Here is a 23160-nt window from a genome sequence, read left to right as displayed (position 1 = left end):
AATTCACAAGACATTTAGGTGAGTTGAGCACTTCCCCATCAACTACTCCAATATTCAACAGAGAGACAACCATTCCACAATCACTCATCACTTCACCACTTTTAGAATGTATACACTGAACGCAAGCGACTTTAGAAGAAGGATGAGATCTCACACATGAAACCTCATTCCTCCTAACGTGATTGATATTATGATCATTGTTCCCTTTTTTCCAATCTCTACATGCTTTGGAGAAATGCCCAATCCTGCCGCACTTACTACATTCTTTTCCAATGGCGGGACAGAATTTGAAAGAAGCAACATGATTATTACTTCCACATCTGTAACAAACAATCTGATTTTTCCCAACACCCTTATTGGAATGAACATTGCTTTTAACATTGCTAATAGCCCCTATCTCATCACCCGCTTTATCATTCTTTGCACCTTTAGAATTATCCTCAGTTTTCATCCATTTGTTGGATTGTTCAAACGCTTTTGCTGTAGAAATACTTTAACGTAGGATTTCCTAAAATCCACAGCTGCTCTTGTGTTTTCTTACACTTGACATTCACTATGATCTGGTCCCTTATCATTTCATCAGTAATTTCTCCAAAATTACATGAAACCACTAATGACCTCAATGCTGTTAAGAAATCATCAAAACTTTCCGACTCCTTTTGTGCCCTAGTATAAAATTTGTAGCGATTTAGAGCAATACTGGTTGTAGGTTAGAACCTTGTCTCCACCCGCAACATCGCCTCATCAAAACTCCCCAAATCCCCAGGAACAGGAGGCAAAGTCCTAAAAATAGCTTGCCCTTCCGACCCTAAACAATGCAGGAAAATATTTTTTTTCCTTTCATTCCCCATCCTTTCTCCATCTATGGCTTTCAAATAGGTCAAAAATTCCTCTTTCCACCTGTTCCAAGGAATGGGCGGATCCCTTTTGCTTTGCAGAAACTTTGTAGGTGGATCGAATTGCATAGCTATGTATAAATGCTGTGATATACACAACCTTAACGATGTGTAATGCGTAATGTATAATCAAAACAACATTGAATATTACATCAAAACTTATTCTCAGAATTTGAAAGAAAATTGAAATAAAACAGTAAAACACGCTATTTAAATATCACAATTCACCCAGCAATGAATAACATGTAGTAATTGCGGCGCTCGATGTGTTGTCCGTGGTGAAATGAAAACACCGAGCTTCTCTTTGTGTCAGCGTTGTTATGCCAACTCAAAATGGCCGCCCGTAGCGTGATGACGCATACGCGATGATGTAGCTGCCGTTGCTCGCGTAGTACACAGTCTCTCCGATGACGAACAAAGATGCAGCAATCAGTTTGCACGCACTGGGAATGAGTTAAGCAGTCATCAGCTGGCCAGCATCCACGCGCCGGTCAAACGAATATGCCACGCGAAGCGGACATCTCTTTAAATGATGCAAAATCCCAAAAGTTGAAGAAATTCACCAAAATTCACCATTTCATCCGGGAAAAAGGTAGAGAACTCCTTTTTTCTGTATAATTACTCCAGCGAAGCGCACTTTCAAGCAAGCGTAGTGTAGGAAGTAGTGGTATGTTTAAAGTTGAACCACGACCAAACACAATTCTTGAGTAAAGCGCTTTTCTTTCACCTGACTAGACTTGAGCACTCTCAGGAATCCAAGTCTTCAGAGGTTCTTTATGAGGCAGGAGAATTAAATCCAATTATCCAGATGCAAAATGGTAAAATAATTAAAATTGAAGTTGTACCACTCCTGTGCTGTAGTTGAGTAGTAAGGTACTGGTCATCCTCGTCGCCAAATTTGTAATAAATATTCCAATAAATTCAGGTTATAGTTGGTACTGGTTTAATAGAGACAGCACAGTACTCATTTCATCTGTTCCCAGCAGGTATCTGCCAGTATCAGCATTCACATAAAAACAATTCTAAATGGAATACACAGAAGGTGCATGTGCACAGAACCAAAGAGCATACATTAAAAGGGAAATACAATAGAGCATCTTAAAAGATAAATGCAAGAAATAGAACACAAAATACAACAATGCTAGGATGCTAGCACAGACATCCAAACTTGGAAATGTAATTGATTTACTAAAAAGAGTTGGGATGCCTGGGCAGATGCCCCAAACTGGGACCCAGAGCTAATATACTAAAAGTGTTGGGATGGAAAGACAGACATCCAAACCAGGGTATGAAATTCATTTACTAAAACGTGATAGGATTAGGCCTGGGCGGTAAATTCCGTACCGCTCGTGGATTTTGCAGAATTTGGGTAATTTCGCGTTCCGCGGAAAATGCGAAATTGCCCAAAATCCTGCGTTGCGCAACTTTGCAACATTTTTTGCATGTTCGCGTTCTCAAATGCATGCTTGCGAGATATTTCCTCCCAAGCACGCAAACAGCGATTGCGAACAGTAAAAAAAAGCAACCCGAACAAGCAATTCCGCGTGTTCGCGGAATTTCTGCGTGTTCGCAGAGATTTACTGTTTCGTGGAGATTTGCGTAACGCAATTACGCAAATTTCGCCCACCCCTAGTTAGGATTCTGGGACAGAAGTTGAATACTGGGATGTGTAGCTCATATAGTAACTCATGATGGGACATTGAGCAAGGCATCCAAAACCAGCATTATTTACTATAAAAAAATAAAAAAAAACACCGGTGACTGACTGTTGCACGAGTACAATATAAATGTTTTAGGCACGAAAATAGGAATCATAATTACATGGATTCTCCACTTTAATCAAAGGGTCAGTGAGGAGTGGGATTAATGATTGATGGGGGAATTTAGAATAAAACACGATTTTCTGCTGAGCCGATGAATGGAGCGAGACATTTAAAATCACAAACCCAGCAAACATTTTCTTTTTTTTCCAATCCAAAGCTGCCATCTAGTGTCCATTAGAGGGATTGTTCTCATCTACTGAGATGCAAGAGACACTGCTCGTGCCTGCACATGACTGGTGCCGTGCGCGAGCAAAATATCCAGTCAGGGTGGGCGGGGGCCTAAGGGACACAGGGCGGTCACCAACCAAACTTCCAACTTCGACACAACAACGATAGATCTCGCAGAGCAAGTAGCGCATGCGCAGTCGCTATGCGAGACCTAAAAATACTGAGAAATTCAGGCTGCTAGAATTACGCAGTTGTGTTCCCTGCATTATGCAGCAATAAAAGGCAAATTATGTGGCTATTATATTTCCCTATTTTGTCACAGTAAGCCAATCTATGGACAAGGTTTCTCTTTAATACCATTTTAACACCTCACACAGAAATCAGCAACTGGTCTACTGCCGCAAGGCAACATTATGCTTTTTGTATTGATAGGCCAGAGCTAAAAATCTGAAACTTTTGCAGCAGATGGTAGATTATTTTGCAATGACAAGAAATAAAGCAAACATGCATAGAACCAGTGGTCTCGAGCAGAAGTAGTCTTCAGAGAACGAGTAGTTTTCTTACCTGTCGGTATAGTTTTGCAGCTTGAAGATCTTTCTGGATTCACTATGCTGTGCATTATTCCGCGGTCTTGTGGTTGGGTCCGGAATCGTAGTCTTTTTTTTTTCTTTTCCCCCGGTGGGCATCGGCGTCCCACCTCTCTGGGTGCATTTCCGGTGACGTCGGCATGCTTCCTGCGGAAGCTCCCACTCCTGGGCACCATCTTCGGATTCTTTTTTCCGTGTTTGTTCTGTTTCCGAAGTTATGGCAATGTTCCATTAAGTAATTTTCCGCTTTTAACCTTTAAGGTGTTTTGTTTTAGTATTTTTCTCTGTTTTAACCACCTTTTCTCTCTCCAGCCTCATCTTTCTGGCGGAGGTGGGTGGGTTCGCTAGTGAATCCAGAAAGATCTTCAAGCTGCAAAACTATACTGACAGGTAAGAATACTATTCGTTTTGCAGCGTGAATCTTTCTGGATTCACTATGCTGTGCATAGACTTTGTAAAAAACACAGTTGATGGACAGAATGTAGAACAAGGTCATACATTCACCCCAGTACAAGGATCTGGGCCTAAATCCATCGTTTGTATGCACTCCACACCACCCTGGGTTAGACACTGGCTATATGCAAATCAGCTCTGACCCTGTGCCTCATGGGAACAGTCCAGTCCGAACTGCCAAGCACTGTCTTTCCCAGACCGGAATCAAGCATCCAAGGACAGGTTTCTGGCTATCAGCCTTCATTCAGCCTGGATAGCTTGACTCCAGTGGTGTGGAGAGCCTGGGACTCACGTCTGAGCATCCCCAGCCCACTCGGGGTGAAAATTGCAAAAAAACACAGTTGATGGACAGAATGTAGAACAATGTCATACAGGCACAGGGTCAGAGCTGATTTGCATATAGCCAGTGTCTAACCCAGGGTGGTGTGGAGTGCAAAAAAACGATGGATTTAGGCCCAGATCTTTGTACTGGGGTGAATGTATGACATTGTTCTACATTCTGTCCATCAACTGTGTTTTTTGTGCATAGACTTTGTAGCAGTTTCTTATTTCTGTGGCGGCTGGGTGGAAGATGAGCGTTGGTTATTGAATATGTGTTGAAGCACCTTTTGTCCGACTTGTGCTTCCCTGTTCATCTGTATATCCACGCAGTAGTGCTCCGTGAACGTGTGCACCGAAGCCCATGTTGCCGCCAGGCATAGGTCTTGTATGGGTGTGTTAGCCAGGAAGGCTATTGTAGCACCCTTTTTCCTAGTGGAGTGAGCACGTGTCCCCTCTGCTAGTTCTTGTCCTGCTCGCTTGTGGTAGAACTGTATTGTTTGTGCGATCCATCGTGCAATGGTTTCTTTGGTTACTGCTTTTCCCCATGAAACTGTTGGCGAATGACACAAAGAACTGTTTTGTTTTCCTGTGTCCCTTCGTTCTCTCAATGTAGTGCATGACTGCCCTTCTGGCAGCTAGTGGCTGGTTTTTGGAAAAAACTCAGCATTTGTATAGACTGGTTCATGTGGAACTTGGACACCACCTTTGGCATGAAGTGTGGGTCAGTTCTCATCACAACCCTATCATTGTGTATTTGTATGTAGGGTTCTTGTAGCGTTAGTGCCTGAAGTTCGCTTACTCTGCGTAAGGACGTTATTGCAACCAGGAAAGCTGTTTTTGTCAGCATCTCTAGGGAGGCTTTGTCAAGTGGTTCAAAAGGCTCTTTCATGAGTTCCGTTAGGACTATGTTCAAGTTCCATGCAAGTGGCGGCACCCGTTTTGGTGGTCGATCCTCTTTGCTCCTTCCAGGAATCTTTTCACCACTTGCGATGTGAAGAAACTCTTGCACGTTTCTCCTCTTGTGTAAAGGACTAATCGCTGCCAAGTGAACTCTTAACAAGGATGAACTAAGGATCCTCTCTAGCAGGTGCGTGAGGTACTTTAGCACTGTGGAGTCCTTCATTTTATTGTGAAGCTTTTCTCTTCTGCACCACATTGTGAATCTATTCCACTTCGCAACATAGCACTTCCAAGTGCTGGGTTTTCATGCCTCCCGAAGAACCATCAGGGTGCTTTCTGGTAGTTTTAAATGTGCAAACTCTATGTCCTCAGGAGCCACGCCACTAGGCTCAGGTTCTGGGTGCAGCACTTCTCCGTTCTGCATGGAGAGCAGGTCTTTTCTTTTGCCGAATCTGTGGGGTGCACACTGTCATCTCCATGATCTGAGAGTACCATGTCTGTCTGGCCCACTGCGGTGCGGCCAGTATCACGGGTCATGTTGCTCGTTCTGCATTTGCTGACCAGCCTATCCATAGGGCATTCCCCAGGGATCCCTCCTCGGGCTATCTGGATGCGAAGTTTTGGCATTTTGCATTCTGGCGTGTGCCAAAAAGGTACACCGATGGTGTTCCCCATCTGTCAAACAGCCACCTTGTCTCTTGTGCATTGAGCTCCCACTCGTGGGATGCCGATGTCCGTCTGCTGAGCCAATCTGCTTGTACTTTGTCCTTCCCTGGTAGGTGTATGGCTAGCAGGTCTATCTTGAGTGGTATGGCCCATCTCCATATCTCCTGTGCTAGCTTTGAAAGCATGGCTGACTGAGTCCCACCCTGCTTGCTGATGTAAAACATTGCTGTGGTGTTGTCTGTTTGTATCAATACCGTGTGCTTGTACAGCCTCGTTTGGAAAGCTTTCAATGCAAGGAAGATAGTCTTCAATTCCAGGTAATTGATGGGCTTGGTCGCATCTGCTGGTGTCCACAGTCCTCTCACTTGGAGTTCCTCCATGTGAGCCCCCATCCCTTCAGGGATGCGTCTGTGGTGATGGTCACTGTTGGTGTTGGGGGCGTTAGAGGCTTTCCCCATGTTATGTTCTCCATGTTCCACCATGTCATTTCCTTCTGCACTGAGTGTGTTACAACCACTAGATCTTCCCAACGGCCTGTAGCTTGTGACCATTGCTCATGTAGCCATTCTTGAATGGGTCTCATGTGGAGCCGAACATTTGGTACTGGGTGGATGCATGATGCCATCATGCCCATGATCTTGCTCGCAGTCCTCACTGTCCGAGCTTGCCCCTTCTGGTAGAGCCGAGTTTCTTTCGCTAGCGCTCTCGCCCTCTTCTCGCTGGGGACCACCTTGCCCTGCAAGGTGTTGATCTGTGCTCCCAGGAAAATCTTCACTTGTTCCGGTTCCATTTAGGATTTCTTCCAATGGATGGAGAACCCCAGGTTTATGAGCGTGGTCGTCACTCTTTGTGTGTGCCGCTTGCATCTCTGGTATGAGTTTGCTTTTACTAGCCAGTCGTCCAGGTAAGGATATACGTGTATTCCTTTCCTTCGTAGGTGTGCTGCGACCGCTGCGAGGCACTTTGTGAAGACCCTTGGTGCTGATTTTAGCTCGAAGGCAAGTGTTATGAACTGGTAGTGGTTTTCTCCGATGGTGAATCTGAGCATATGGCTTGTGCTTTCTGTTCATTGGGATGTGCAGGTAGGCATCCTTGAGGTCTATTGTGACCATGAAGTCCCCGATTTGCAATTGCGGGAGCACCTCTTGCAGGGAGGTCATTTTGAACTTTTGCGTTCTTATGAATTTGTTCAGGAACCTTGGGTCCAGAATGGGTCTCATTGTTTTGTCTACTTTTGGTACCAGGAAGTACGTTGAGTATACACCTTTGTTCCTTTCCCTGAAGGGTACTCGTTCTATGGCCTGCTTCTGCAGGAGCTCCTTTGCTTCTTCCTGAAGACGCTCTAGTTGTTTGTTTGCTAGTGGTCTTCTTTTTGGTTTTCTGCTTGTTGGCCTCCCCTCCAACTCTATGCAGTATCCGAATTGGATGATGTTGAGAATCCATTTGTCTGATGTGATTTCTCTCCATGTTTGGAGGTAAAATCTTAATCTTCCTGCCACTGGTGTTATGGGGTCATAGGTGATTACTTTGTGTAACACTTGATCCCTCTGTACATGCTGCACCCTGGGATCTTTTCTGTGGGTGGGCACAGTTTTTTGAAGTCACTTAGAGGCAGGTTGATGACCCCCTCTTATTCTGTCCACGTCCATTTCTTCTCCCTCGAAAGGACTGGCCTCTTGGCTGGTACTGCCAGGACTGCTTATGGGTACTGCCAGGACTGCTTATGCTGCCCATGCTGAACTTGTGTGTCTGCCTGGTGCGCTTGTTGGAAAGCCTGGTGTGATGTACCTGGCTGGTTTCCACCTCTCATGCTGGGTCTTCGTGACGCGGTGCCCCTTTTGCCACCTCTGAACTGCAATGCTCCCATGGACCTTGCCGTTTAGTTATCCTTTTTTAGTTGGCTGAGCTTCTCATCAACTGGTGCTCCAAACAAGGTTTCGCCGCTGAACGGTGTGTTCAGGATGCTGTGCTGCACCTCGGGCTTGAAACCTGAAATCCTGAGCCAGGCGTGTCTCCTCTCAGTGATGCCCATCATCATGAGTCTGCTGGAGGTGTCTGCTCCATCCAGGGCAGTCTTGAGGCAAGATTTTGCCGCGTTCTTCCCCCTCCTCCACCAATTTCTCGACCTTTTGCCTGGAATCTTGGGGCAGGTCTTTCACCAACTGACCAAGCTCCTCCATGATCTGGTACATGTGCCTGTTGACCAGGGCGTTGGAATTCGCCATGCGCCAGTGGGTTGCGGCATTCTGTTCAATCCTTCTGCCCACCAGTTCCATCCTTTTGCTTTCCTTATCTGGAGGTGGCCCAGAAGTAGTGGGCACGTTTGCCCTCTTTCTTGCTGTGGCTGTGATGATTGAGTCTGCTGAGACCGTGCCCTGAATGTAGGGTGGGTCTTTTGACGAATGTTTGTATTTTTTCTCCGTCCTGGGGGTGACCGCCTTGCAGGTTGCGGGCTCCTTGAATGCTTCCCTTCCCTGAGCCAAGACGCTGTCGAGCATGGGGAGGTACTAGCTCTTAGTTTGGGTGGGGTGCAGTATCTCTAGAAGGAAGTCTGCTTTCTGCTTCTCTTCGTCGAGCTTGAGCCTGAATGCCGCTGCGGCCGTCTTTATCACCGAGTTGTAGGCCCCGATGTCTTGCGGCGGCAAGGGCCTCGAGGGATATGTGTCGATGGCCTACTCTGGGCTTAAGGTGTCGACATCCAGATAATCCACATCCTGTGTTTCAGAGGGAGCAGACCCGGGGTCCGTCCTGCTGTCCTCTTCCTCCTCATAGTCGTAACTATAGTAGGGACTCTCTTCCTCTTCCTGGTCGATTTCCTCAACGTCAGCCGCCTGTTCCTCGGCGTCATAGTCTTCCTCCTCGACCACCTCTACAACCTGTGCCTTGGTTTTGTAAGGGATCGTGTAGACCATCTTGGCGTCGAATTCCTTCTTCCGCTGCAAGATGCTTTCCAATTCGGCCTCGAGGCGCTTTTTCTTTTTCTCCATCTCGGCTGCATGTTCCGCGTCTGATGGTTCGGCCGCTCTTTGGCTCGGCGCTGAGCTGATCCTCGGTGTCGAAGGCTTCGTCGCCGAACTGGATTTCGTGTCTCTGGTCGGCGTCGGCCTAGAAGGTGCTTTAGGGTCCTTCTCCCTCAGCGTCGAACGATCCTTTTCGGGAACTTTTTTGACGACTTTTGCTGTTCAACAGCCCTCGGCGCCGGGGACTCCTTCTCAGAGGATCCGCTGGGCCTGGATACAGCATCGGGCGCCGAAGTTTTTGGCGCCGGCGCTTTTGAGGTCTTGCCCTCGTTCTTTCGAGACTCAGTCTCTCGGGTGTTTAGGGGCCGTAGAGTCTTCTACCTTATCAGCAGTCGTAGTATTATCGGTCTCTACGACCGTGTAGCCGTCGTCTTCAGCGGCGGCGTGGTGGTCCTCTTCCTCGGAAGACATCCCCAGATCGTGAAGGGATGGAATCGGGGCTTTGCCCTGCAGGGTGGCGTACACTACCCTCTGCCTCGCTCTCACACGAAGGGTTTTCGGGGTGAAGACTGAGCAGGCGTTGCAGTCCTCGCTCCCGTGGTCGACCGGTAGGCAAAGGTTGCAAACCGGGTGCTCTTCCTTCTGCGCGTACTTGTGGTGGCAGTTACGGCAGAACTTGAAGGGCGTGTTGTCCATCTTGAGCGCTCAGGGGGCCCCCTGGTCGTGCGTTCGTCGAAGTTCTCCTTCGTCGGACCTTGGTTGATGAAGTCTCTTGAAGTCTTCCGAGTTGTTTTCCTTCCAGTTTCTGTATTCGTCGTCTTTCTCCAAAAGTGTCTGGAACCCAAACGGGAACGATCCAGACCCGACCAGGGAAAAAAGAATCTGAAGATGGCGGCCAGGAGTGGGAGCTTCCGCAGGAAGCATGCCAACGTCACCAGAAATACACCCAGAGAGGTGGGACGCCGACGCCCACCTGGGCTACAAAAAAACAAACAAAAAAAAAAAACAAAGAAAAGACCACGATTACGACCCAACCACAAGACCGCGGAATAATGCACAGCATAGTGAAACCACAAAGATTCACGCTGCAAAACTTAATCTTTCTCCTTTGATGAATATGATTCACAAGTACTATGCACCATAAGATAGCCAAAGACAATTAAGTTTGCAGTGTAGGAAAAGCCAATACGGAGACCGGGAATTACCTGATTGGTGCAGTGGTGACAGGAGGCTGTCCATAAGGAGGATAAGCAGGCTGGGTAGCATAGGCTGTCTGAGCTGCGTAGGTGGCCGGTGCTGTGGTAGTGGCTGCTGTACTAGGATCATAGGCACTGGCAGTGTATGCCTGAACAGGTTGGCTGTATGCCTGAGGAACCACTGGAGCAGTGTAACCTGTATAAAAAGAAAAAGGCTTGAAAAGCTCTTCTACTTTTAAGAAAAAAAATGCACAGTTGAAGAAGCCAATAGTCTATCACGGATACTTATTAAAGGTACACCTCCTAGTTTTGTTATTTGTTGCCATATTCATTTCGATCTATACATATTTATTTTTTGGCACATTGTCTGTGTCCATCTGTATTTATTTTGAGTTTTGTGGAAAACAAAAAAGCTGTATCCAGTTATTTTCTACATATATTGACTCTGTAAATGTACATTCATAGTTGAATGCCGGATGGGTTTTGATGCTACTAGTATGAAACAGCAATGGACTCATAAGAAAACAGGCACTCACACATACTCAAATCTGCAGTTAGGCCAAATTAGAAAACTTCCTCTTCAAGTTCCCATCCATCTGCACTAAGAATCAATAAGTTTTATCCCGATTAAGGAAACACATGGCTTTAAGTCTGCATTTATCCATAAACATCTGTAAAAACAGAAAGCTGGTAGCCATAAATGTCAATTTAATCAATAGATTTAGCCTGTTTTCATACAATCATTCTGCTTGGCATTGGTAGTTATGAACGCCTATGTACTATGGTGCGAATTACCTTTTTGAATGCATCAAGCAGATCTAACAGAAGAACATTACATATGCCCAATAACCCGGGTTTGATGAAACCTTTATTTGGATCTTTGGAACAACCTGTATCACATATGAGTTACCATCCAATGTTAAGGAGCAGGATTCTGATGCACTCTAAATAGAAAACCAAGGTCCGTCTTTTGATCCTCGACATCCCTCGCCGCCGCATCACACCCCACCCCACCTGAGAGACCTGCACTGGCTCCCGGTCAACAAGAGGATAACCTTCAAGCTCCTCACCCATGAACACAAGGCACAACACCGGACCAACGTACCTCAATTCACGACTCAGCTTCTACACCCCCACCCGCCAACTCTGCTCCACCGACCTCGCCCTCGCTACAGTCCCCCACTCCCGAAGAGCAACCTCAGGCGGCAGATCGTTCTCCCACCTTGCCGCCAAGACCTGGAACACCCTCCCCATCCACCTACGACAGACCCAAGACCTGCTGACCTTCAGAAAACTCCTCAAGACCTGGCTTTGAGTAGTAGCAGCATTCCCCACCCCAGCGCCTTGAGACCCTCACAGATGAGTAGTGCGCTTTACAAATGATATTATTGATTACTTCATTTTAAGGGTGGTGAGAGTAAGAAGTCATGTAAAACTATAGGAGCTGTATTTTATAAGCTCAGAAAGCAATCTATTAAACATGGAACATCAAAATTGTTAGTGCATTATTTTAAAGGAAAACGACGAAAGGAATGTATTCAACATGTTGGTAAACAAAGATAAAAATAAACCAAAGAAAGCAGAATGTTAGCTCGTTTTGTGGCTAAGATACAACCAAAAAGGTTGATACACACATTCGATACCATGTAGATTTCTCATATTAGGATATTTAAGAGAGCTTGGCAACCTCCTCTCCCAAAAGAAAGTCAAGGGTGTAAGCATCTAAAGAGTGAAGCAGGGACCAGGGAGACAAATCAATTAATCAGCCCATATGGGGTAATTGGTGGTCCCTGAAGATCCAGCAGTGAAATCAATGTGTGGCCCTGCATCAGTACTCAGCTACGAGCCTGCTAAATTCACAAGAGTGCAACCACCATTTTAGGACTCAAATGAATTTAAGCGAGACTTGTGGGCCAGAAAGCACTACAGTAAAAAAAAAAAAGTTTAGTCGTTAGGGGCATGCATCTTGGGATTAACCATTCGCAGTGAAATGTTTCCAGAAGAAGGCTACACGTCAGTCACTGTTGTAACCAGTTTTAACTGGAAACTGGTCTTTATAGATGGGTGTAGCAGGAAGCCACAGAGGTTCTACTACTCTCAACAGGTCTTCTACCTACGATGATGTGCATACTAATTATGTCAAGATAAGCATCCCTTCATCCAACACCACAATATTAATATCACTCTGGTGCACTGGCTGAAAAATCAGAAGCAACAGAAAGGTTGTCATCCAGAGAACTTGTTCTGAAAGTCCATTTAGTAGCACTAAAGGGAGATACTGCATTAGCATTTTTTTCTGAAGCAGGACCACCGTTCGGTTGCATAGAACCAGTGGTCCCGAGGCGAGGTAGTCTTTAGAGCACTTCGTCTTTCTTCTTTGTTGAATAGGATTCAGAGAATGCTGATCAATGTCAAAAAAGCACCCCAGTACAGAGATCTGGGCCTAAACCCACCTTTCTTTGCTCCCCGTGCCGTTGTAGTTCAAACCCAGCCATATGCAAATCAGTCTTGACCCTGTTCCCCATATATCAGTTCAGCCCGAACTGCCAGGCCGGGTCCTGCCTGGACAGGAAACAAGCATCCTGGGACCGGTTTCAAGGCATCAGCCCCCCCCCCCCGCCCCGGGAAGGCTAGCTTGACTACAGTGTCATTGAGAGCACGGGACCCACGTCTGGGCATTCCCGTCCCACTCGGGATTCAAGCTAGCCTGACGAGGGGTGTTCCACCCCTCCCCCCCCCCCCGAAACCAGTCACAGGATGATTGTTTCTGGTCGAGGGAAGTCCTGGTTTGGCAGTTCGGGCTGGACTGTTCCCATGAGGCACAGGTCCAGGGAAGACCTGGCTTGGCAGTTCGGGCTGGACTGTTCCCATGAGGCACAGGGTCAAGACTGATTTGCATAGAGCTGGGTCTGAACTGGGGTGGCGAAGTGAGCTAAGGAACGATGATAGAGTCAATCCAGATCTGTCACTGGGTGAGTGTCTGAAACCACCATGAGGTTGCAGCATCACCTAAAGTAACAGTTTTTTGGGCACCCCACTTCCAAAGAAAATCTCTAAACAAAATGGTGTAATGGTAATATTTAGGCACCGAGCAGCTCGTTAGGGTTGGCGATGCACCACTGAAAGGCTGCTCACATCTCCATCTTAATTCCCACCATCTTAACTTAAAAAATGTTTTTAATCTTTGTGTTGCGGCCGGTGTATTAGTCCCCTTCCATGCTGTGGTATCTAGGAGTGAATCAGTCATGACAATGCCCTCGATAAAGGCAAAATTTCTGCACTTCTTTCCCACCCTGGAGTGACTACTTTGGCAGCAGCCGGTTTTCTTAAGGCATCTCGCCCTTGGTCAGTACACTGGGCAATAAATGGAGAAACATCACTTTCTCTTGGAGCAATAGTGTTTCCAGCAAGAGGCATGACCCAGCCTGCTGCATCTCTAACTGACCCCCCACATAAGTATCTGACAGCCTTTTTCACCAAGGTGCTATATATTGAAACATTGTAAGGGGCAATGGCTTAGACGGATATCTGTCCACCCATTCCTGTGCAAATCTTTGTCGAGGACATTCCATCCCACCACGGTTGTCTGCAGGTAATTGAAAAGGCTCTTGCTCAAACATACGCTCTTTCTTCCCATTCTGGAATCGCTCTTACTCCTTTCCCCTTGAGGCTCTAGTGTTAACAGTGAATAGAGTTGGGTTTGCTCTCATTTAGGTGATTTCTCCCTGTGAGGTGAAGAGTAATTTTATAGTCCTTCAAGGACTCCTCAAATGCCTTTCTTCTCCTTAAGAACCTCCATGTCTGCCTTCAGATGTTTCTTCCTTTCAACCTCCTAGCTCCCTTTGGCTTTACGTAGGACAAGCAATCTTCTTGTTTTCAGGAAGGAATTAAAGACTTGGCTCTTCTCTGTATAGGCTCTCCTATTGTTTTTTTCTTTTCAGCTTTTAGTTGTTATGTTTGTTACTCTGCATAAGTTCTCTTCGCCAAAGCGCCAGGATGCTCCTTGGAGTAGCCGAGCGCTATAGAAGAAAATAAATAACATAACCTCAAGCACTCAAGCTTTCTTCCTCAACATCAATTTCTTTTTTACGGAGAGGGCACGTCCATCCTATGCTCTCGGTTCTTTAGGCTTTGCCTGGGCTGGAAGGTAGCAGGGGATTTTGGTTCAGCAACATTACAACTCTGGAACGGATCAAGAATTTTTGCAAGTAACTGCATTCTAGGATACTCGGCATTTAAAGCAGCTGGAGCCCATAAGCCTCGACCTCGTATCCTAATATAGTTTTTCTTTTTTAAAGGAATACAAATAAAAGGCTTCCTTTCTTGGTGTTAAGCAGTCTAAGCTTTTAGCTAACAGTTTAATACCAAGAAAGGGAAAATATTTAGATAGGAAACATTAAAAGAAAAATGTTATAGTCTTTCAAATATTAATATCTGCTATTTCATAAATGGTAGTGGAATTCACTGTTCTTTAGGAAAGAAGAGTCCTTGATGGAGAATTGGATTTGAGGCTCACCAAACTACCAGCAACGAACATATTACAGCTGATGATTTAATGAACTTCCTGCAGTAGTTGCATATAAAGTACAACTTTGTTTAGTTAAACATTTAAATGGAAGCTAAACCCATCTAATTTTTTAACATTGGAAATCATCTGTTGAAGGGGGTTGAGAGCACACTGCCTCACATCCTAGCGCAGTTCGCCCCTTTGAATTGTGGTAACTACAGTGCACAATTGGCTGTTATTTTCAATATTAACTGTAGTTTTTCACCAAAGTTGCTGCAGATAGTGCCGTACATCTCTAGATACGCATTTCTGGATTTCATCCTTCATCAGTAGAAATCAAAAAAACTTTCATCTGTGGCTGCTGGAAACACGGCCATTTTTTGTTCCCTACTGATGTGCCTAGAGATGTACAGCACTATCTGCAAAGGACAAACTGCGCTGGGCTTTGAGGCAGTGTGCCCCCGACCCCACTTCTGTTTAAAAGGCTCCCTTGGGCCAGCAAGCTGACAAGCGTTGGAGACGAGCACATGTGTGCCCAAGAATAGTACTGAGACCTGTGAAGACTGGCAGCATTTCCACCAACCCCAGATGAAATAGTTTTTTATCTCTACTGATGAAGGATACAAAACTACAGTCAATATTTAAGAGCTAATGTGTACTGCATTCCCCATAATGCAAAGGGGCGAACTGTGCTGAGATGGGAGGTAGTGTGCTCCAACCTACATTTCATCTCTAAAATTACTGCAAGTCATTAGAAGTGATTTTGGATGCAATTATTTTTTTTCTTACCAGGTAAAGCAGCGGAGAAACTACTATCGGCATATACTACTAAAGCCCAAAAAAACTTCTGCACCTTAAAGGCTGCAAGACTGATCAAGATAACCATTAGGCACAGCTTTAGGGAGCTGAACTAAAGGTAATCTTGGATCAGTTTATCCAACCTTCTACAACTACTATCTTTCCTCTTGTTCGTTGAGCTTTAGGCTTCGCTAGCAGTGACTCGTTTTGCTATGACAGTGCAACAATATACATGACACTAACCCTCTGGAAACATTGTTCAGCCATAGAATAAGAACTAGGAAAACATACTGGTCAAGATAAAGATTGGTAGCATTTCTCGTTCCAGGGTGGAATGTACATTGGGTCAAACTGAAGCATTTATCTGATGAACACAACATTTAGATCTTAAGACGGGGATGGGTAACTCGCTTGAAATACTTTTTAAATTCTTCCCAAGTTCTAAATTACATGTACTGTATATAATGGCGCCTAGTTTAAAGTCTAAAAACAAATGTTTTACCAAACAGAAATAAATGCACAACAGTATCTTAAGTTCAAAACACATCACAAGCAGATCCTCTTCAAGTTAACCTATTTTGCTTCCAAGAATGTTGATACAGTTGGCAGATGCATCAACTGGCAAGCCACTGGCCAACTGTTTCATCATCACTGCAATACAGATACAAGCCCCCTCGAAACAAGATGGTCATCTGCATCTTTACACAGATTTGACATACATGGGGTCACCGTCAAATCAAACTTTCTGTAAAAGTGATACACTTTGTAAAAGATGCAGGTGAGAAGAGAAAAGAATACAGACAAAGGTTTTAAACCAGATCAAAAATTAATTCCGAGAATCCCTGGCTCTTGAAGCCTGGATGTAAATCTTCAGCATGTTGAATTTTACAACGCTGCTATGAGGTGGATTGAAGTGTGACTGCATATATGTCATATGCACTACTCGAGTGACATCAAACGTGTTCTTTCACCTGCATTTTTCAAAATACTTCTTTTAGCGTGTGTTAGAGATTTTTATTTTCTAAATTGCATACTCCAAGACAGCAAAAAGAGAGCAACCCGAAAAGTGCATTTTTTTTGCTGCACACCAGGTTTAAACCATTGAGATGCAAGGATGAGAATATCATGCCAGGTCAGACATTAACCGTAGGCTGCTACACCTAGTGGCACACCGATTACTCTTCTTGAGATTACATAAAAGTGTGAGAACTGAAATTTATGATGCTCCCATCAACTGTAAAAAAAGGGAAAAAGCAGCTAAAGCAAAAGTTAAAAGGGCATCAAGTTAACGGAAAATATCAAAAATGGAAGCAACGCTCTTGAAAAATCTACACAGGCATTCCATATTCTTTTTATTTGGAAATCTAAAAGAAGGTTCTTTTTTGGGCTACACTGCAGATTTAGAACAGTAATTGCAGCGAGTATGAGAGCATCTATGGACAGGAGCGTGGTTTGAGAAACGAACTGTGGATTTGCCACATTAAAGAGATTCAAGCACAGCAGACATGTCGGAAAATGTTTTGAGAAACAATAGCAACACAAAACACATGCAAGTTCAGAACGTAAAAAAACTGGATGAGATATCACATGTACTTAGAATACCGACAGCTGGCATTCCATTAAGCACCGTAATATTGAACACATTTTGTTAACAGGCTACTGGAAAGCAAAAGCAAACCTGCGTAAGGACAGGATAGCATGTACATTTATAAAGAAGAGCAAGTATTAGCACAAGCAAGTAGCACAAGGCCCCCGTCAGATTAGACATACATCCAGCCAGTTCCTTCTCGTTTAGCATGAGCATGCAAGTGTGAGAAGTGACAAGCTTGGGAAGCAATCTTCTACTGTAAAAGACATGGTAAAGAAATCAAGACATGCAAGATTTGATCTGCATGCTAAATACAATGGGCTACTTAAAGCTACACCGTGTATAAACAATTGCACCCTAACAAATACACTATTCTGGTCCTTCACAAGCATTTCCGCTCCCACACTACCCTTACCAGTTGGAGGTTGGCTATAAGCCGCAGCATAGGCAGCAGTCTGTGCATAGCTGGCAGTAGCATTCTGAGCCTGTGCATAACCTCCATCAGTGGGCTGCCCATATGCTGCATAGGCCGGCTGTCCATAGGCTTGTTGCTAAGGGCGATACAAAAACATTGAACATTTAAAGTAAACCCATCATTAAATTCATGCATTCCAGCGGTCAGTTTTATTTCAATAAAAACAGGAGTTCAGAACAGGGAACTGAAGCAGACTTTAGCTCTGACAAATAGGTTTCAGAAATCATAAATCCGTTTAAAATCCAACTGCATCTTTGAAGGGCCCACCAGCAAAATACTCCAGGATCAAAGAATAAAAGGACTTCAAAGTAAGCAAAATGGGTCAGTTTACATCTGTGTACATAATTTAAAAAAGAAATACTGACATCATTTACAAGTATTCTGTCAAATAGTTGCTAGCAGACGAGGGAGAAAAGGGAGGAAAGAGTAGCAGTTTCAAGTACTCATATAGGAGGCTCATACAATGTGGCGCATATTTCATTAGTGTGCAAATCTAGGAGACTAACCTAGTTACATTTATCAGTTGTTAAACTCAACTAATTACATTCTTTGGCCCTTTAGACCCATGTAATGCTCAGCTACTATCCTGGGCCGGTTCCCTGCTACCCTCGAATACTCCGTATTAAGAGCAGTTTAAAGCACTCCAAGATGCGTTTGTTGCACATTAAAGAGGCTCAACGAGGATACGCAACCACAGATGGATGACAATTTGAAAGTGTGCTGGGCTAAGGCACTTAAGGAGATGCCACTCACTCACCTGCGTGGCCTGTGCATAGGGTTGGGTTGGCTGAGCAGCATACGCACTATAGCTGAAAGAGAGAATTAAAGAAGTTCAGCCACACTCACAATTATGTAAAACAGCCGTAGCAGTAACACAGTTGAAGCACTGGACCATGAACAGAAGAGGCTCAGCATAGAATTCCCTGAGCTATCTTGTTCTGCAGTTTCTACAGATTTCGTTGATTTAAGTCTACAGCTCCTGCTTACTAATGGCATCATCTGAAAAAGTAACTACTAAAACGGATGTCAAAAACCTAATATCCCTACAAAATGCTTCCACACACTTGAAACAAGAGACAACAAATAAAAGTAGGGTGGTATGCACAAATGGAAGCTAGCCGGAACGGACAGATAATTTTAAGACTTGTGTAAATTATACCATTTAGCATGCTGAGTCAATTAGAACACCTTCCCTATAAATGAAATAAACTATATACATTGTTCCAGATCAAGTACACAGCACCTTAAGGAGAAAAAAAAATACCAGTTCTACTCTAAATCTGGACGTCCTTTTCTAGTTTGCCCGGTGTGCTTTGTGATACGGTGTGCTTTGTGATACACAGCTCTGTGAGTACAGCTGAATACTGAGGAAAGACACTGCATAATCGCATAGAATATGTAAATATCAAGTACGAGCTTCAAACAGGTACGTAGGGAGTCAAAATATCAAACCACCCCAAAAAAAAAATGCAACTACTTCGCATTGGAGTAAAGTTCAAGTGATAGTCAACGTTAACTAATTTTCTGAATAACCATCAACAAGTTCACACGAAGGATTAACCACGATGTCCACTGGGTTTAAGTTACACACAAGTTCATTTGGTCTGATCCAGGTAGAGGGGCACTGCTGCCTGAGAGCAACCAGCAATACATTGAATTTGAAAAGGAACACAGAAGCAGGATGTCCGAGGCAGCGGCGTGGTACACTGGGCCATGTCCGAGGCAGCGGCGTGGTACACTGGGCCATGTCCGAGGCAGCGGCGCGGTACACTGGGCCATGTCCGAGGCAGCGGCGCGGTAGGCTGAGGCAGAAATGAGAGTCGGACATACCTGCACCCTCTGAACCATCTCATCCGAGGTGCCGAACCTCTCCTCCAGCAGGGAGCGGATGTGCCAGGCCTCGAACTCCAGCTGCTGCCGGATCAAGTCCATCTGCATGGAGAACTGGAGGGACATAGAAAGGGGCGGGAGAGAGGGGTGGACAAAAGAGAGGGAGGAGCAGGGCAGGAAGGGATGGAGGAGAAGGGGGTCCAGAAGTATGAAGGAAAGGAGCCAGAGAGCCATGGAGGGGGGCAGACACAGGCGGACAATTTTATGCCTCACCACGCGCTGGCCCGCGCATTTTTAATATAGGAACAACTGCAGGCGGGTCTATGCCGGCGCACGACCTTCAGGAAGTGCAGGGGGGACGAGCCGGAGGGTCGCTTTGGAAAACAGCAGACCTGGCTGAACACACGCCGTGAAACAAAACAAAAAAAACGATCCGGGGAGAGGGGCACTGCTGCCTGAGAGCAACAGGCAATACATTGAATTTGACAAGCGGTCTTCAAAACGGACACAGACAGGGCGGAGTGAGTGGGCGCGCGGCTGCAAAAGTGAAAGCAGCTAGAGCGTCCACACGCTTTGTGTGCCCGCGAGCGATGCGCTGAGTGCATGACGAGAGGGGTAAGCCAGATAGCGCCTCTGCTCGTGACTGTGCGCGTACCCGCACGCTAGAGGCCACAGAAAGTGTGTGGTCTTTTTAAAATGCCCACTCACTGAAAGCCTCACCAGACCAGCGTATGCGCTGGCTCAGGCGAGACCACACACACACACACACACACACACACACACACACACACACACAAAAAAGAGCAGAAGCCCGTGGGGAACAAAGAAAACTTCCTTTATTTGCAGCTGTGTGGCAAATGCATTTCGGCCTCCTTCGGCAGTGCCAGGGTATTTTCAGCAAGCTGTCACAAAGTGCAGTTTAAATGTCAACAAGCCCCACATACATATATCCACACACATATATATACATATATGTGTATATATATACACATACACATACACATACACAGAATATGCCATCCTTCTTGCATTGGTATGCCCCCACTTTTTTTCCGAACTGCTGATGTGCTTTGACTGAGTGTGCCCTGGGCTCCTGCCAACCAGGTACCCAGGGCCTGTGTTACTTCCCTAAAAGTGTGTTGAAACTAAAATCCAATTGGCATCTCTGGCCACCTGTCATCCCCTAGTAAAAACCCAATTGGCATCTCTGGCCACCTGTCATCCCCTAGTAAACGGTACCCTAGGTACCCAGGGCATGGTGACCTGAAAAGACCCCTGAGGGCTGCAGCACTTACTGCGCCGCCCACAGGGCCCCTGTACCCCGACACCCACACAATGCCTTTGCAGGCGGAGTGTCTAAGTACAGAACTGAACAAAGTCGACATGGCACACATCCCTGTGTTCCATGCCCACAGAACCCACTGCCCTGGCATACTTCAGTCACCCCTCTAGCTGGGTGCCCTATGCCAGAGGTGTGGGCACAGGTGCATTAGCCCTGTGCCCCTACAGTACCTAGGGCATTCCTGGGCACTAAGTGAAGTGATGCCATTAAGCGTAAATGATGCTGGGAGGTCGTCATTACGAACTCCACAGAACCATAATGGCTACACTGAAGACTGACAAGTTTGGTACCAAACTTCTCAGCACATTAAACCCACTGATGCCAGTGTGAGATTTAATGTAAAATGCACCAGAGGTCATCTTAGAGATGCCCCCTGAAACCTAACCTACAATCCACGTCTGGTCTGAGAGGCTGCCTAGGCTGCCACACAGCTGGGGGCCTGCAACAATGCACATCCTGGTCGAGGTGCTAGGTCTCCTCCCCCAGGACGGGCAGGGGGAAGTTTAAAAGGCATACCACCTTTGTGAGCTTCTCCAGACCATTTGCTGTACTCCGCAACTGGCCCCCACCAGTTCTGACCCCACACTGGTGGGAAATCCTATGTCAGGAAGGAGAGTGTGGCAGCCTGTGCCAACCCCACGCCTCAGGTGGGAGAGGCGAGATGAAGCACGACCCCGGGCTCCTGCCATCTTTAAGATGGGGAGCCCTGCCCAATCACAGCTAGGCTCCTGCCCCCCTCTCACAGGAGAGGAGCAGACTAGGGGGTGTACCCACCCCAGGACAGGGACCTATAACGCCCCTAAATTTAGTATTTAGGGGCACCCTGAACCTTCCTTCCTCAGATCTCGATAAAACAAGAAAGACGACCACCCGCCGTGCAGCTGCTAACAGGACAACACCAAATGACTTGGCCCCAGCCCTACCGGCCTGTCGATCCTGCTCCTGCTAAATACCAGCGACTCCTGTGGACCGTAACCTTGGGACACCCAGAGGACCTGCCTGCCTTGACCCTCTTAAAGACTGGGACTCCCATAAGCAGAGGCTCTGCTGCAAAAACTCCCCTGGTGCCAGCAAGGAAGCTCAAGACCTACCCACTCTGCACCCGTCGAGGGATGTTTTAGGATCGTATCTTGTCTAGCCCAGAACTAACATAGTATAGAGGTGCACTGAGTAATTTAAAGACCAACATCTCAGTATAGTGCAGGAGATTGGAGCGGAGCAGATTATGGATAGTCCTAAGAATCTCAGAAGGCTGCTGAACTTAAAACCAGCTATTGGACCTTCCTACTTCGGTCACACAACCTAGAGAAGCAATCGCTGACAATCAGTTCTTGGAGTTCAAGTTTAGCCCAAAGTTTAAAGTTTTCTTTGACACAATTTCTCCTCCCCATGCCAAATATCTGTGAGATTTCGGTTGGGTAGTCTACCACTAAAGTATGAGTTACTTACCTTCGGTAACAATGTATCTGGTAGAGACTATTCTAGCCGCAGATTCCTTCACGTAGAATTATCCCCAGGCGTGAGACTGGATTCGGAAACTTTTTGCCACAGCAGCGATGCGTCCCGGGGCGGCATCACGCGAACCCACCAAGGCGTCTTCCGCGCACGTGACGTCAGCGAAGCCACATAAGCCCCACCCCGGCACGCCAATGTCAGTTTTCATCGGAGAACTTTTCCGCACCACAACGCAGAACCACCAGACAAACAAGCATTGGAAATGCAATAGGGCTCGCATTAGGAAAGTTTGAGCTATTGGTCTTATAAATGAATTTTTTTTATTTATGTGGTATTTTTTAAAATAGCTAAATTAATAGCTTTGTCATTTACAATGCCAATAGTTATAACTTTCGCAAAAGTGACACCTATGACATTTGTAATGAAACATGTTTTGTATTTTAAGTAAATTAGATGTATTGATATTACAAATAACAATGGCTTTTAATTTTTTTAAATAATTAATACTTAAATTATTTATTTAATTTGTAATGGCAATAGCGTAAACTTTTGTAAATAACTTTTGTGAAGATTATGTTCAGTGTTTTTTATTGTGACGAAAATCCAAGAACAGAAGTGAAATAACTTGTGATTTGTAATAAAGCGTGAAAGCTTGAAAACAGCTTGAAACATTGAAAGAACATATTGAACGAGTGATGCTGGGGTGGCGCCGAGTGATGCTGGGGTGGCGCCGAGTGATGCTGGGGTGGCGCCGAGTGATGCTGGGGTGGCGCCGAGTGATGCGGAGGTGGCGCCGAGTGATGCGGAGGTGGCGCCGAGTGATGCGGAGGTGGCGCCGAGTGATGCGGAGGTGGCGCCGAGTGATGCGGAGGTGGCGCCGAGTGATGCGGAGGTGGCGCCGAGTGATGCGGAGGTGGCGCCGAGTGATGCGGAGGTGGCGCCGAGTGATGCGGAGGTGGCGCCGAGTGATGCGGAGGTGGCGCCGAGTGATGCGGAGGTGGCGCCGAGTGATGCGGAGGTGGCGCCGAGTGATGCGGAGGTGGCGCCGAGTGATGCGGAGGTGGCGCCGAGTGATGCGGAGGTGGCGCCGAGTGATGCGGAGGTGGCGCCGAGTGATGCGGAGGTGGCGCCGAGTGAGGCTGAGGTGGCGCCGAGTGAGGCTGAGGTGGCGCCGAGTGAGGCTGAGGTGGCGCCG

At 46.1% G+C, this 23160-nt stretch overlaps 1 protein-coding gene across 3 annotated transcripts in view; it reads right to left on the bottom strand.

Moving 5' to 3' along the window:
* Nucleotides 1–23160, bottom strand: part of EWSR1 (EWS RNA binding protein 1) — a 403636-nt gene that overhangs the window by 324939 nt on the left and 55537 nt on the right. For all 3 annotated transcript variants that reach the window (XR_013602525.1, XM_078667174.1, XM_078667175.1), the window contains exons 3-5: nucleotides 18096–18147; nucleotides 17279–17414; nucleotides 9980–10166 (exon numbers count right to left, since the gene is read on the bottom strand). Coding sequence is in view for 2 of the 3 variants with exons in the window: in XM_078667174.1 (XP_078523300.1) it covers nucleotides 9980–10166; nucleotides 17279–17414; nucleotides 18096–18147 (375 nt within the window). In the remaining variant the exon portion in view is untranslated. The remainder of the gene's footprint in view (nucleotides 1–9979; nucleotides 10167–17278; nucleotides 17415–18095; nucleotides 18148–23160) is intronic.

Source organism: Lissotriton helveticus, chromosome 11, assembly GCF_964261635.1.
Source record: "Lissotriton helveticus chromosome 11, aLisHel1.1, whole genome shotgun sequence".
Classification (NCBI taxonomy): Eukaryota; Metazoa; Chordata; class Amphibia; order Caudata; family Salamandridae; genus Lissotriton; species Lissotriton helveticus.
Note: the sequence above shows the minus strand (reverse complement) of the source record. Positions and strands in the feature narration are given on the sequence as shown.